This window comes from Pogoniulus pusillus, chromosome 30, assembly GCF_015220805.1.
Source record: "Pogoniulus pusillus isolate bPogPus1 chromosome 30, bPogPus1.pri, whole genome shotgun sequence".
Taxonomy (NCBI): domain Eukaryota; kingdom Metazoa; phylum Chordata; class Aves; order Piciformes; family Lybiidae; genus Pogoniulus; species Pogoniulus pusillus.
In genome coordinates, this window is record NC_087293.1 from 9,829,099 (window position 1) to 9,845,107 (window position 16,009).

The window sequence follows — 16,009 nt, forward strand, 5'->3', positions numbered from 1 at the left end:
AGTTGCCTTACTAAGGTCCTATACCCACCTAGTGCTGCCCAGAGCTGGGTTCCTACTGCCTGTTTCCGACCACATGGTTTTCCCAAAGCACTGTTCTCCAGATAGAAAAGGCTGTTAGAACAGACAATATATAAATAAAGGAACACTGATGAGTCGCTTTGTATTTCTAGTCTTCAGATACTATTTTAGCCCCCACCAGAACAATCTGTTGTTAAACTGAAATAGTGCTAGCTCCTGGGGTTTGTTTTTCAAAGCAGACCTTTTATATTGCTTTCATGTAGTGTGAAAAGTATATTTTGAACAGAGAAGTTCCTCAAAGTTGATGGTGCTTTGATAAGTTAGATGACTTTCTTGTCAGCTTAAAAACAGAAGGGTCCTTTCTCCTCTTATTAAGACATTCAGTTCATAGGAAAGTGAAAACATGAGGCCAAGAGTTTTGAAGCAATCAGCATGATGAACAAAAATAGTCACAGAGAGGCCTTGCAATAAATAAATTTTGTGATTTATATTTGGGATTTATCAAATGCATGGAGTAGTCTGGTACAAGTAGATGCTGTCACTCTTTATGTTGGCATCTCAGCAGATAACATGGAAGATCTAGTTTAATTACTCCTTTTCTTCCTTGGGGAATCAGCTGACAGTTGTGACTTTGCCTCCACATCACTTTCAGGAGGTGATGGCATTAAGGCCAGACAAGGGGTGATGTTTCCAAACTAAAAAAAGGATATTTATACTGGAGTTAAGACATTTTTTGTGCTAAGGGTGATGAAACGTTGGAACAGGTTGCTCAGAGAGGTGGTAGGTACCCTATTCCTGGAGACATTCCAGGTCAGGTTGGATGGAGCTCTGAGCAACATGATCTAGTTGAAGATATTGCTCACTGCAGTGGGGGTTGGACTAGATGACCTTGAAAGACCTCTTCCAACCCAAACCAAGCTATGATTTTAAGAACATATTTTCCAAACCACAATACTGAGTTCTTTCCAGCTTGTGAGTTTTTTTACTAAAAGGAGAGGAGTGAGAGGAAGCAAGAGGGAGATGTGAAGTACAGAATGTTGTGAATGAGGGCCCTTCTAAGTCACTATTGAAGTCTGTGGCTGCTTAGCAAGTGATCTGTTTGAAAGGTCTGTTACCTCCCTGTGGAAGTTAGGTAGATCTCAGAATAAGTCAGAGGACTTGTGTCTTATATTTGGGACCTGTTGTCCTGAAGACATCATGCCGTTTTCAGCAGCTATCTGAGTTCTTTGTAGTGCTGAGGTTCCCTGAATTTGGGCTGCTGGCTGGATTACCACTTTACCCAGTGAAGACTAAACACTGGCAGAAAATGCTGACTTTCAGGAGTGCAGAAAGAATTCTGGTTTTCTGCTCACTGTTAAATCCTTGTTTAATTTGCTCATGTTGTTGAATTAGATTTCTGACTGAATGAGACTCAAACATGTAACTCCATATAAAACTGTGACGGAAATTACTTCACCTTCAGCACAATGACAGGCACTGGTGACCCAAGAAAACAGCTAAATCAGGATTGATGAGGTGTGGCAGAACCATGCTTTGGGTAGTTCTTCCTACAACTTCCTGCTATAGAAAGCTGCAACAATCTGAAATGTCAGTCTCCTTATCTTGCATTTGAGGAGGAATCGACTGACATCTTGAAACTGCTTCTAACTGGTGAAAAGCTCTTCTCTTTGCTGAGGGAAAAGCTTGCTTCTCTGCAGGAGTTCAAACACGAATATGTGTGAACTGTAAATGTATCTGTTAAAACCAGTGAGGTCGAGGCATGGTGTCCTGTGGAATCCATGGAAACCCCTTCCCTGAATAAGTGAAAGAAATGTCTGGTTTGTTTTTTTTTTCATGCCAAAAGAAGAATTTTCTTTGACAAAGGCATGATATTTTAGGATAATCCCTTTGTTTAGGCACATATGCAAAACAGCCAATTCCTTCATAGCCATACTGTTAACACTCATCATAATATCTAAATAACTTTTAACAATATATGATTCATCCTGCTGTATGATTTCTGCAGTGAAGTCATAGCCTCCAGTTTGTATCATCATGCAGCTACTGTAGAAATAGTTTTAGATGTCACAAGCTCATCTTGAATTCACCAGAGACATCTGGCTCATTAATTCAAATGTCAAGAAGAACACAGCAGTGTAAGATTTAATCAGTGACAGAAATAAAGTTTCCTAACTTGGGGTTTCTTCTGCAAGGCCCAGGGCTCTGTGGTGGAAAAGTTCTTTATGCAGACATTGATCTCAGGGAGTTTGCTTCCACCTGAGAGTTGCAGGGGTAGATTGGTGGTCTGTACATTGTGCTGCAGGCTAGTGTTTGGGGATCCATCTCAGGCTGAGAAACAATCTCTCCATCCTTCCTAGGTAGATGATGATGACCCTAATGCTGGCAATCTGTAATAGTGAGATGAAGAAAACTCTAGGAAAAAGGCTCTATGAAATCTTGGCTTTGTAGACATCTTTTATTTGGAAATCTATGACTGTACAACCTTCAGATATGAAAATCTCCTAGTTCTGTATCAGCCAACACTTGAACAAATGTTATAAAAGATTTGATTTCAACTGAAACGGTGCAAGTTACACTCTAAAAGAGCAGATTATGCCAATTTTATCTCCTCTGAACCAGCTTTGGAGTACACATGTAAGAAACTAGGTCAATTATCATTTTATTAACTCATTGCTTTTAAAAGATACAAGTGTGATTCTATATATGTATATATCTCTCACATCTTTTCCCTAATTCAGGGGTTTCTGCAGAGACTGAGCAGTTTTTTCACTGCCAGGTCACCTCCAGAGCCCACAATGTTTCCTACAGCTCCTTCTGCTGAGGTTTTCTTAGCTCTTGAAAGGAATTAATTCTCTTCTCTTGTGGACAGAGTTGTGATCTGAAAAAGACTTTGTCCAACAACAGAAAGGCTGTAATTGTTCATACCACATCCGGGAAAGATATGCATGAGCTTCCTGAGTTAATGAAATCCTAGGGGGTTTTTATAAAGTTCCAGTGATTGCCAGTCACTTTTAAATGTCACACTGTGTAGGCTCACTGCTGCATATGTTACAGAGGAAATTTTGCTTTTAATTACACAGTACAGTTGACACATTCTGTCTTGTTTCCAAACCTTCCTCTAAAGTGCCAAGAGTGGGTCACTACCAGGGACAAAAAAAACAATGGATTAGAGGTTTCATCCAAACCTCTGATGCCTAAAGTTCCTTCACAAGTTTCATTGGTAAGGAAGAAAATGAGGAATCACTAAAAAGCAAAGTTGAGTACCAAGATTGGAGCCTCGGATGCTTTGCTCTCCAATTGAGATACTGAGGCAGCTGTGTAGGGCATTGGTTACACCCATGATTGTTGTTACTCTCCAGATTCCTTTGAAAGGTAAATTTCGTGGATTACAGGGGAGGCCTCCTTTTCCTTCCCATTAGTTGTGGCAGGAGGTGAACAAAGCCACTGTATGTTGGCAGGAAGATTCTTTTAATTTGGATTCTCATTCCTGCCTGAGGCAGGGCATAGTTGTCAGCTGGTTGAAGGAGAGGTGTTTACAACATCCTTTTCAGAAGAGCTTTTGATCAGGTTCCATATGGTTCCCAGTGGATGAATTATGGTCAGTGTCACATTATAGGCTCATTTTTAGTTCTTTTAAAATTAACACAAATTATTAACGTCTTGACTATTTGTGTCCCAGTAGCATCCAAAAATGTTAGTTTGGTTTGCAATCACGTTGACCTGGTTTAGAAAACACTCATGAGAATTACCACATGGAAGCCACATGTCATCTATCTAACAGGCTTCTTGTCATCATTTATCACTGATGAGGAGGCTTTGCTCAAAATACAATGATAGGAAAAATATTCCCTCTTAGGGATACTGCCCCTTATGTGAATGACTGCTTCGAAGACTGAGTTTCCTCCTTGGAAAGGCTCTTCTGATAGGAATCATTCTTAAAATGGACTCATTCTTAAAATGGAGCAATGCCAGTATGCCAGTTCAGCATAGAGCCTATGCAAGACTGAAAATTATATCTCCTACTTGCCTGTACCTCTGGCAAGTCCTGGACAGTAGCAGAGGCTGTCTCACAGTCTAGGCCAAAGTTACCCAGCTGGCATCTTGTGGGAAAATTCCTTCTTTTCTCCTACATTAGCTTGGGAGAAATCACTCTTGGAAAAAAAGTCAGGCTGGCAGCCTGCTTTCCATTGTGTTTGCATTCCACCTACATGTTAAGTCAAACAAATGTCTGTGAGACAAACACTGGGAGGTCCTTGAACTGTTGTCTGCTAGGAAGGCAGGGCAACCTTTGGTGATGTAATGGACACCTGACTTCCAGAGACATCCTCTAGGGCTGAGTACATAGTTCATTCTTACACTCTTTACTAGCTGTGCGGCTTCCCTGTGGTCATTTCAGCAATGAATCTTCCAGTTTGTTGTGCAGAAATCATCACCTGTCATTGTTCTATTGTTCTACAGCAAGATTTATAGGAGAAGACTCCTGAGACAGTATTTTAGCAGCATGCAGAGACTCCAGTTAGGACTGGCCCACACAAATGAGAGCAACAGAGAGAGAATAATTTATACCTAAAACTAGGAAAGCCATCCATATCTTTCTTGACCCTCTGAGCCACCTAACTCCCTGCATCCCAGTTTGTTATTTCAGCAACATATTCCTCCTACTGACAGCTTTCCAGGTAACAGTAAAGTAGCGCAACAGTAACTGATATATATAAGTGAAAGAAGTTGTCTGATTTGATGTTTCTTTGTCAGGCCTGCTGTTCTAAGGAGTCCTGAAAACTTTACTGTGCTAACATGGAACAACATTCATTCCCAAAATTTCATTAGACCTTGTAGGTGCAAGCATTCCTCAGTGCTTTCTGAAGAGTGAGAAGTTGTGCTTTGAAAACAAACAAAAGACTAAATTAACACCTTCCTTACTCTTTGCTTTCAGGGCTGTGTCTGCCTGAGTGACGAACACCAAGTTTCTGTAATTCTTTATCCCTATTAATCCTTCAGGAACCAAAAGAAATGAGAGCTTGGGAATGGAGTCACACACACACCTCCCAGACAGTTCCAGAATAGATGCCAAGGGGCTATATTCCTGTTGTCCACTTCAAGTTAATAGGTCCTGTGACAAGAGGATGTCTTTTTTGGATTCACTGTTAGCTTTCCTGTGGTGGGCATGTGCCAGTGGCAGTGCGTTGGTGCTGCAACAACTTGCAAGGTTTTGATTAGATTTCGCTAGAGTGGGCGTTGGCAACACAAAAAGACAATCCTCCTCCAGATCTGCTGATCTATCATCATTATCTCCATTGTGCTGTGTCAAATGAAGAGCCTAGTGGTGAGGATCACTGTTGTAAATTCTCTCTGCAGTTGGATGAAGCAGCAAATGCTGTTTGCTTTAATTGTTGCAGAGCCACCCTGTGAAATTCTGTGATGCCAGCAGCCGCTTCACCAGCGAGAGCAATGATAATGAAGAATATGAGCTGAGGGAACCTCTCAAATAAGAGGCCTCTTCCCCAGACTGCCAAAAGTGGTTCTGCTGGGGTAGATGCCAGCCAACACCACGAGCAGCTCTGCTGCTGAAGGAAAAATGGACAGATGGACAGTGCTTCACAATGTCCCATCAGTTTCAGCAACTGTCCAGTAACATGCTGGAGAAAACTTTTCTCTGCAGAAATCCCTTCCTGGACTTTGGCAGATGACAGTATCAACAACCAGCTGTGTTACCTTGCTTACAAGCAAGTTCACCTGTGCTCTGGCTCTTTTGATCTATAAGACAGCTGTCATCCCAAGCTGCAGCAGGTGGGAGATCAGAGATACTTACCCAAGGCACTCAACAACTAAGTGCACTTAACATGGAACAAGGCACAATTTAAGCACACTCAGTGACTCACCTTGGACATTTAAATTTCCATGAATCTTTTAAAGATGAAGGAAGCAATCTGGCTTCCAAAAATCTTCTGTAGTGCAACTGAATTCATGCAACTGAATTGTCTTTGGAGAGGCACAGCTGCATACTGCTTAGCACAGAAGAACAAATACCTTGAGCTAAAGTGCTTGATTCTGCCTTTTCTGTGAGTTACCCAACATGGTTTGGAAATATAAGGATGAACTCTTAGCGATAAATTTTAGTGTGACTCTCCAACTTAGCACTGGTGCATACTAGAATTCCATCTGAGTCAGGAGATGGCCAACACCCTGAAAATAAGGATGGAGCCAAGAGTCTTCTCAAAGTGTCACCCCTGAAGGAATGAAGTCCAGGAGAAATACCACTTGAAAATGTGGTCCCTGAGTATAATTCTTCACAAGTCTCCCCACTTTCTGCAGCTTTGGATGAAGAGGCTCTAGAAAGTGGCCTCCAAGCAGGTAGTTTCATAACTTGGCACTGAAGGCCCCACAGCCCGTCCTGATTAAACAGGTTCATTTGAGATGATTTCAGTGACACAGAGATTTTCTGAAAAGCCCAGCTGTTCTCTTTGTATTGCTTCTTTTAGCCTGACCTCAGGAATTACAATGACATGTACTTTTACCATCGTTGGTGTCATATTGTCAGACATTTCATTCATGCTCATTGAAATTGTAATGTTGGACTTTAGCTTGCTCTTAGCTTCAAAGAGGCCTTGCCTCCTACACCTCCTCCTGCTGAACCTGGCACTGCGAGTTGCTTTGTGCTGCAATGCATAAGGCCAAAGTACAGCCAAGGAGCAGCAAATTCAGGGTAGATTAATCTGTGCCCCAACACCTTTCCAATTCTTTCTTCTCTTTTTATACTTGGACACATTCTATTTTTGTAGAAACAAGGTGAGGAGGATTGTAACATGTATATTCTGCACTCCTTTCAACTAAGCTTTGTTCTTTCTGAGCGAACCCAGCAGTTTGCCACTTCCATTTCCAACGTGTATTTTCAGATATATTGCTGGCAGATTATGTCCAGTGCATTTCTGTCTTCAGATGTAATATGCATTAATTATATTAATGTTCATATTGCAGCATCTTACACATCTGAAGTGGGAAAATATTACAGCTGGCATTAATGACTCTTGTTTTGACACATGAACTTACATTCCTTTTGGAAAGAATGACACTCGAGACTGATTTTAATCTCCTTTCCTATTTGTATGTATGTTCTTCCTTGTCTCTCCCTGTTTTGTTGTTTTGTTTTTGTTGGGTTTTAATTCTTTGAGATTTGACTGGGTTTGTAACAAAGAGTTTCATACTGACTGAAATTCCCTTTGTCAGTTTGGTTCATCTCTTTCTAATGGTTTACCTGCTGTTAATGAGGGTTATGGTGATGCTTTTAAAATACACACTGTGTGAGGCAGCTCAACAGCATGTAGAAGATGCATGAATTAGGTGGTGCAGATCTCAGCTTTTATGGCAAAGATTAATTCTATAAGAGAGAATTAATCTTTGTTCATTGTGGATGGGAAGGTGACAGTCTTAGATGTGCTTCTGCAGTCTTTTGTGGGCAGGTGTTCTGTCTTTGCCCTGAGCTGGCACCAAGCTAGATGTTGTGACTGCCCTCACCTGAGGTCATGCATCCAGCTTCTTTGAGGTTTAGTAGCCCAGAGCTGCTGCTGAGAGGAGCAGGCTTCCAGACTGGCTTACATCTGGCTAGTGTGGTGGTGAAAAACTCCCTATAAACCTGCTAACAATGAGAAAAAACCCTCAGATTTAGCAACAACGGGAGGTTGCTGAAAGCAGGTTGGAACCAGGTGAGGGTCATTCTCTTCTCCCAAGTTACAAGTGATAGAGTAAGGGGAAATGCCTTCAGGTTGCACCAGGGAAGGTTTAGTTTGGGTATTGGGGCGAGTTTCTCCCCTAAAAGGATTGTCAAGGCCTTGTACAGGCTGCCCAGGCAAGTGGTGAGTCCCTGTCCCAGAAGGGATTTAAAGCTATGTAAATGTGGTGCTGAGGGACATGGTTTGGCGGTGAATTTAGACTCGCTCTTAAAGGCCTTTTCCAACCAAAACGACGTTGTCATTCTAACTAAGGTGAGAGCATCCTCCTCAAGATGACCCCACAGCTGAGTTCCAGCAGCAGGAGACCTCAGCGCAGTGCCTTTACGCCGGCTGGCGAGCCCCAGCCTATCCCGGGCAGCCCCAAAGGGGTGAGGGCGGCAGGGAACCCCTCTTTCCTGCCGAAAACCGCCGGGGAGAGGCTTCAAGGCCTCCGGGCGGGGCTGAGACGCGGCCGGTAATCGAGAGCCGGAGCCGGTGCAAGCCCTGGGGCTGCGGGAGCGCTTTCCGGGCTGCTCGGGGCGCTGTGGCTCTGCGGGGCTGCGCCAGCCGCTGCTTGGTTCCTGCCCTTCCAGACCGCCATGGTGTCGTGTGGGGCTTTCCAAAGCTTCTTCTTCGAGTACGACACTCCCCGCATCGTGCTGATCCGAAGCCGCAAAGTGGGGCTCGTCAACCGCGCGGTGCAGCTCGCCATCCTCGCCTACGTGATCGGGTGGGTGAGCAGGCGGCACGGGCGCCGCGCTCCGTCCCTTGGCTCCGCCGGGCTGCGCTCGGGGCAATCCCGCAGGCCCGCCGAGGTCGCGGGGAGGGAGGAGGAGCAGCCTCTCGCTAGGGGCCCCTTGGAGCTGTGAGGCAGATCTCTGCTCCTCCCTTCAGGGCAAGTAGGGGAGGCAGCAGCCTGGCCCCGCTGGTTTGTGAGGGAGGCGCGGTCAGGGCGGCGGTGGTGAGACGTGGCCGCTGCGGGCCGAGGGACCGCGGCTCGCCCGCCCACCTCGTGGGTGCCAACGGCAGATGGTGGCACACCATCACTGGGCCTGGCCTTGACTGGGAACGCAGGGCTGCTTAGAGGCAGCTGCAGTCATGACAGGACCCTCCAGAAGGGGAGACTGGCCCGGAGGGCCCGTACAGAAAAGCAAAGCAAGAGTTGCACCCTGCCTAAGCTCTCTGGAAGCAAACAAACAAAAACCCCAAACACACCCAATGGTCAGAAGAGAGATTCTTGGTGATGTGAACCTCTTGTAGGGAAATGCTGTGGAGCTGTCTGGCCCAAGCCCTTTCATGTGACACACGAAAAAAGGAGAAATTCCCTCTGCCTGCTCTGGTTTACGGTGTTTGTCTGGGTTTTGTTGTTTGTAGGGGGCTTTGTTGTTTCCATTTAACTTTTTTTGTTTCTATTCATCATGCTTTTCTTCCTCACAATCCTTCTCTGCCAGCTGGGTGTTTCTGTGGGAGAAGGGCTACCAGGAAACAGACTCAGTGGTCAGTTCTGTGACCACAAAGGTGAAAGGAGTGGCACTGACAAACACTTCCACCTTGGGAGCCAGGATCTGGGATGTAGCTGACTATGTCATCCCTCCTCAGGTACCCATTGCTTGCATACTCAGAAGGAGGGTTTTTAAACCAACTGTTACTGCTCTGCCAAGGTCTACTGAGGTTTGGAGCAGCTTCAGCTCCAGCAAAGCTTTGATATGAGATGAAAGCAGCTTTTCTGTGTTGCAGATTGTGCTGAGCACCTGCACTACTAGCCTTGGGGAAGCTTGTTCAGGAAAAGTGTGTGTGTATGTGTGCTTGTGTAAGAGAGAGAAGTTTGTAGGCTCTGGGGAAAAGTTGCAACAATAACATGTCCTCTTTCTTACTGCTTTCTAAAGCAAACGACTCCATGTTAACTTGTCGGCAGAAACCCCAGGAATAGGCTGCAGGTGGCTTGATCCAGAACTGTGCAGGAGGCATTGCTGTAGTTACTGATTGACTCTTATCTGTGGGAGTTTGCACTCCACGGGCAGTGTGTGGCAGCCTTCAGGGTTGGCAGGCAGACCAAGTTCCTAGTTGAGGGTCACTCTCGGCATGAGATGTGGTGCAGGAAAAAAAATGGGACATTTAGTTGGATTTTACTGCCTATCAGCAGAGCAGAAGCAACCCTGCAGAAACAACCTGGGGCAGATAAATTTCTAGGGTGGGAGTTGTGTTCAGACTGGAGGTTTTTTTTTCCTGCTTCTGCCTTACAACTCCCTTGATACCTCTGTTTTCATAATGTGAGTGAGGACATTTGGGCCAAGTGAGGTGATAGGGTTGCTAGTCCCACAGACATCAAACAATAGATGTGTAACATTAAAGAGCAGATTTTCACCAGCACTGTCTAAAGCAAGACCCCTCTGTGGGGCCACTTGAGCTCTGTTAGCAAAGACAATGACTAGGATATTACTTGCAGACTGTCACTCTTAAATTTCCTTCTTCTTCCATGTGTTCAGGAGAAGAACACTGTGTTTGTCATGACCAATGCAATACTCACGGTGAATCAGAGCCAAGGCCACTGCCCGGAGGTAGGCACAGGATCTGCTTTAATCCTGCCTTGTGTGGGTGAGAGGGCCAGGGAGAGACTTTGTAGAGTTTAGTGTAATTAATTGTTCCTCTGCAGCTTCCAGATGAAAAAACAGAGTGCCCGAAGAGCAGCTGTATTTCAGGATATGTCAGTTCTCACAGCAGTGGTAAGAAGGTGGCTGCAGGGGCTTCTTTCAGTCCGTGTTGTCACACCTCTGTGCTGTGCCTTCCCTCCTGTGGGCAAAACTGCATTGGAGTCTTTTATGTTCTCAAAACTAAAAGGGAAAGGGAAGTTCAGGTTTTCATTCTGTGAAAGAGCACACGAGCTTAGGCTGTGTTGGGTGGGTGCTGCATAGATGTGTATTTTGGGGAGTTAGCAAACAATGTGAGGGATTTTCAAGACCTTAAGTCTTGAAGCAGTATTTCATGTAGAGGAAGATTTGATGCTTCTTTTTCCGAAACTGCACTACAAATTGCTATGGAGGATAATGGGGTTCTGGCACTTTACCTATGAGTGGATTGTAGAGTGAGGAGATATCACAGGGCAAATAGTGCCTCCTTATTTTTGCCTGGTAGTCCTTCCAGTTGCATGTCTTACCAGGCATCCAGACTGGGAAGTGTGTACCGTACAATGACAGCATCAACACCTGTGAAGTATTTGCATGGTGCCCTGTGGAGGATGACTATCATATACCCAGGTGAGTGCTCTGTCAAGAAGTGGCTAGCAATATGTTGCTGATGGTTCTCATGATGAGGTACTGTTGGGGAGGTGGTCACCAAGCACCCTGCAGAGTACTGTTTCTGAAGATAAAAGTGAGCTTAATTAATTTTTCTATTATTTTGTAGGCCAGCATTGCTGCAAGAAGCTGAAAACTTCACCCTCCTGGTGAAGAACAATATTTGGTACCCCAAGTTCAACTTCAGCAAGTAAGTAATGTGTGGGGTATTGCACTGTTTGGTATCATGGACAGTAAAGGGGAGATGGAGGAGTGGAAGAAGATGCAACAGATCTTCTCTCTCTGTTCTGTAGGCGAAACATCCTCCCCACGATCAGTGCCACCTACCTCAAGAACTGCACCTATGACTCCCACACTGATCCCTTCTGCCCTATCTTCCGTTTAGGGAAAATAGTTGAAGCTGCAGGGCAGAACTTCCAGGAAATGGCTGTGGAGGTATTTGGCAGACCTTTATCTTGGGCCTCAGCTCTGTAGAAGAGGAGTGGTAGGTGTTGTCCCTCTCTGCCTCATGGCATGAGCTGCGGGACACAGAGTAGCTGCAGAATGAAGAGCTGCTCTGGCCAGAGGGACTGGAGTCAATTCCAGTTAGCCAGTATTTGACCTTGGCTGTTTGGGTGGATCACTGGACCACAGGATGTCAGGAGTTGGGAGGCACCCAAAGAGATCATCAAGTCCAACCCCCCTGCCAGAGCAGAACCATACAATCTAGCTCAGGTCACAGAGAAACACATCCAGACAGGCCCTGAAAGTCTCCAGAGAAGGAGTTACACACAAGGTTCTTACATAGCAGGGGAAAAGAGTGTCTGGGACAGAGATGTGGGCCAGTAAATCAGGGTCCTGGCCAGCAGAGAGCCTAGGCACTCAGACTGCTCACCTTCTCCTCTCATGCACTTGGCAGGGTGGAGTCATGGCGCTGCAAATCAACTGGGACTGCAATCTTGACAGAGCTGCTAACCACTGTGTGCCAAAGTACTCCTTCCGGCGCCTCGACAGCAAGGACTCAGGCCACACTGTCTCACCTGGCTACAACTTCAGGTACCATGGCAATGGGAGAGCACCTGGTGACACAGAATCCCAGCGTGGTGGGGGTTGGAAGTGACCTCTGGAGATATCTAGTCCAACCTCCCTACTAAAACAGGTTCACCTAGAGCAGATTGCAAAATGTTCCTGCAGCTCAGGCATGGTGTTACAGGCTGCCTGCACTCCTCTGGCATGTGGGAGCCACCTTTAACTTTTCGTGGTGCTGTAAACTTTGAGAACGTTTCTCTGATACTGTAAAACAGAGCAGGTCAGATGCTCACTGTGCAAACCACAGCAGAGGAGGAAGCTCAGAGTGTCTGAGTCACTTGCATCAGCATCTGAATGACCAGTTTGAGCCAGTCTCCTGTTTGGTTCAGCCTCTAGTGGTGTGGCAGTGTCAAAGTTGACTGTTTCAGGTTGTGCTGATGGGGTGGTATGTGAGGGGTCTGGTGTGTGTGTGTGGGAGACTGAGTCACCTCCTTTGCTGTGCCTCAGGGAAATCTAACCTTTAGAAAGGGGCTCCTCCAGTTGAAGACCAGGAGTATCCTTTTGGCATACAGCACCACACATAAATTCTGCCCGGTACTGACAGGTCCAGTAAAACCAGCAGCACAGAGCGGGTAGCTGGTTGCATCCAGTGTCATAGCTATAATGACATGGATTGGCCACCTTGCCAAGATCCTGGCAGCTGTCCTGCCTTTGAGGAAACAAGGCTCTGGGCTATGTAGTGCAGGGCATGTCTTTTTGTGGCACTGAGATGCTGAGGAGCTGTTGTCATGTAGACAGCACAGCTGTATGTTTGGGAGGTGCCAGGCCAACAGGTATTGGGGTGCCACGTTGGAGCAGCTGAAGGATATTGCAGCCAGGCTGGTGTGGGTTCTGAAGTATGCTTGCTAATTTCAGACCATGATACAGCCCCATACCAACTCTTCCTCTTTCCCACTCTCTTCTCTGCTTCCTCCTGACTTAGTCAACCATATGGCAGAGTAAGTCTGATCTCACTTGTATGTTCTTAATGCCTTTTCTCTGTCACTTGCCTGCGAGTCGCACTGTGCGGGACAAGAAGAATCTTTGTGTTCCGGTCTGAGCTGTGCTGCCTGCTCCCTGCCCTGCCCTCCTGTGGCTGCCTGTACTCCTGCAGCCTCCTGCTTGCGTCTGCCTGAGGATCGATTCTCACGTGTGGCTCATTTTCCTGTCTGCCCCGCTGCCCCCCGTGCTGAAGCTTTCTCTCCTGCCTATGCTTTCAAGTTCCTGATGTGGCTTGTACTACCTGCTGGCTTAAATTCACCTTTTCTAGGTTTTTCTCCTGTATCTGCTTGCCTGCATGAAGCCTTCATCATTTAGGGCTTGTCTGTGAGCCCATCTTGGGATGGGGGGCACACATAGATGTTGTATGATCACATAACCTCACAATTTCCAGCTAAACTCTGACCTGTCTTCTGCAGGTTTGCAAAATACTACAAGGACAGTCATGGCAAGGAGTTGCGGACGCTTATCAAGGCTTATGGCATCCGCTTTGATGTCATCGTGTTTGGAAAGGTAGGGCGACTCAACTCCCAGAGACCTTGTGGTGAGTGCTTTCTGAGATGCTGAGAAAAGCACATCCACCCTTGTGCCTGTCTTCTAGGCAGGAAAATTTGATGTCATTCCTACCATGATTAACATCGGCTCTGGCTTGGCGCTGTTTGGCGTAGTAAGTGGCTGACTGCACTTGGACTCAGTTCTGAGTCAGTGCCTCCGTTCTGAGGATCATTGTCTTAAAGTTTCAATCTCCCACCAGGCAACAGTCCTGTGTGACATCGTTGTTCTGTACTGCATGAAGAAGAAATACTACTATCGGGAGAAGAAGTACAAATACGTGGAGGATTACGAACTGGTAAGCATCAGTGAGAGCAGAGTTAAGGCAAAGTTGCTTCCTTCTCTGACTGTGGCAATATTCTGAAGCAGGATGTAGAAAGTCCACATCAAACAAGGATTTTGAACTGCAGGTCTGAGTAAACTTTGTCAGAGAAGCTAATTTTTACCTCAAAGCTGTTGCAGGGAGGAGCACTAGAAACAAATATTGTCATGTTTCCTGGGCAACCACTCTTGGAGAGGGAAATGCTCAAGAATTTGTCATGTTCCCACTGCATCTCTTTCTTGGTTTACAGTCCTTGGTAGTTGCCTTCTGAGAGCTGCAGGCAACAGCTCTGTCCCCATCAAATCCATCCTTCTTGGCTTTGGAGGGTTTCTGCTGCTGTGAACAAACCCTTTCAAAGAGTTGGGTCTTTTCTGAGACCAGTATACAGCCACAGCTACATCTCCCTGCAGAATCTAGATGGTCCATTTGGCCAGCAGAAGGGTTTAGTAGGGCTTGGGGGGGTGGTGGCTTGACTGGTACTGCAGGCAGAAACCAGCCCTGCAGCCCTGGTAGGAAGTGTTGCTGCAGATGGTGGATTTCTGAATCAAAAGAACTTGTGGCACTGGAAAAGTGAAGTCTGAGTGGGAGTAGCTTGCCTGTGCAGAGGGTTTCATGTGAGAGAGGAAGGAGGAGAAAGAAGAGGTTTCTGGCAGCAACTGTGATCTCGAATACTTGTAGGGAATTGATGAGACCTATGGAGCAAACCCCTGACCTCCTGCTGCAATGGTACCAACTGCTGCTGTGAACAGTTACTCTGACCCTGCTGTGAGATCCTCCCCAGCTTCACTGGAAGAAAGAGGGGAACAAACCTGAGAAAGGGACCTTCTTCACTACTGTTCACTACTGCTAGTGGCTGAGAAGAACTGGGTCTGCTCCTTGTCTGCTGTTTTTCCAGGTTAATTGCACTAAGCACAGGGGCAGGGTTTTGCTTTTATTTCAGGCCTCTGCACCAGCTAAGTCTGGGAGAGAGACTGCTCCACATTGTCACTCTGACAGTCCTCCTGTCCCTGAGCTCACCAGTAACAGAGGGCACAGGGTAATAAGCAGAGATCCTTCTTTACAGTGAGCACAGCTCCAACTAAGTGTTGCCTAACCTTGGGAGAGCAACGCCTTCCTGCTGCCAGATCACTTTTCCTTGCCCTGAAGGATCGTGATGCTTAGCTGAGCCTGTGCCTACTATTTAATTGTGTCTCCAAACTCCAGTGGCCACAGACCAAGGCAAAGCAATGTCACTTCTGTTGTGCTACGGTAAGTGGCTCACCGGTTACAGAATATTTTTCTGTTCTGGATCTTTTTTTTGTGGTACTACTTTAAAATTTATTTTATTTTCAATAAAATATGACCCTCTCTCAGCCCTCTTAAAGTCCTGCAAGCTGGGTTTTGCTTGTTTATTTTTCCCTAGGGCCTAGTCAGGTTAGAGTCAGTGAACTGTCTTCATTTGGCAGATACCAGCTGTTACCAGAGAGCCATCAAAGCCAGTGCTGCTCTCTGCTTTGCTTCTTGATTCTCTCAGCAAGAGTGGTGCTGCAAGTGCAGTTTGTTCCACCTTGCCACCTCATCTGTGTCCATTGCATTAAAACCTGATCCAAGGGAAAGTAACTGAAAGTTTGAGGGAAGGGTGGGTTAATATCAGCTGCTCAGAACATATCTGTCATTCCCTGGCACTTCTCCCACGGCTTTCACCACCCCACCCAGCCCCTGCTGCATTTGCACAATTTAAGTGAATTTGTTGGATTTTCTCTTCCCGTGGCCTCGAGCAGCTCTAGTGCTCACACAGGTACACAAGGTACAGCTCTTGCCTTTTGCTGAACCTTTCCTAGTGTTACAGAGCTTTGGGCCATCGCATACCTCCAGTGCCCTGGCTGAGGCTCTACTGCCTTTTTCCAGGGTTTGCCATAGCATTATCATTTTGTTCTATTCTTTAGTTGCCTGCACATGAGCACTAAGCTGAGTTGCTAAACTCAGCTGGTATCTTTCCAAGAGTCAGCACTTCAGGCTGTGCACCTGAATAGCTCAGTTTGGCTCATGCGGTGGCTAAAGCCACTGTGGGCTCCTTCTAGCCCAGAATCCCC

At 46.1% G+C, this 16,009-nt stretch overlaps 1 protein-coding gene across 3 annotated transcripts; it reads left to right on the forward strand.

The window, feature by feature from the left end:
- The first annotated feature begins 8,257 nt into the window (after positions 1–8,257).
- P2RX4 (purinergic receptor P2X 4) lies at positions 8,258–15,300 on the forward strand. Of its 3 annotated transcripts, XM_064168667.1 has the most exons (12): positions 8,271–8,454; positions 9,176–9,323; positions 10,211–10,282; positions 10,378–10,447; positions 10,882–10,978; positions 11,127–11,207; positions 11,311–11,452; positions 11,916–12,052; positions 13,483–13,576; positions 13,665–13,730; positions 13,818–13,913; positions 14,616–15,300. In XM_064168667.1, the coding sequence occupies exons 1-12, from the start codon at positions 8,324–8,326 to the stop codon at positions 14,646–14,648; spliced, it is 1,167 nt and encodes a 388-aa protein (XP_064024737.1). In that variant the 5' UTR covers positions 8,271–8,323; the 3' UTR covers positions 14,649–15,300. The 3 variants fall into 3 exon arrangements, with proteins under 3 accessions (XP_064024739.1, XP_064024737.1, XP_064024738.1); XM_064168669.1 differs by lacking the exon at positions 14,616–15,300 and having other exon boundaries at positions 8,258–8,454; positions 13,818–14,101; XM_064168668.1 differs by lacking the exon at positions 9,176–9,323 and having other exon boundaries at positions 8,371–8,454.
- The last annotated feature ends 709 nt before the right edge of the window (positions 15,301–16,009 follow it).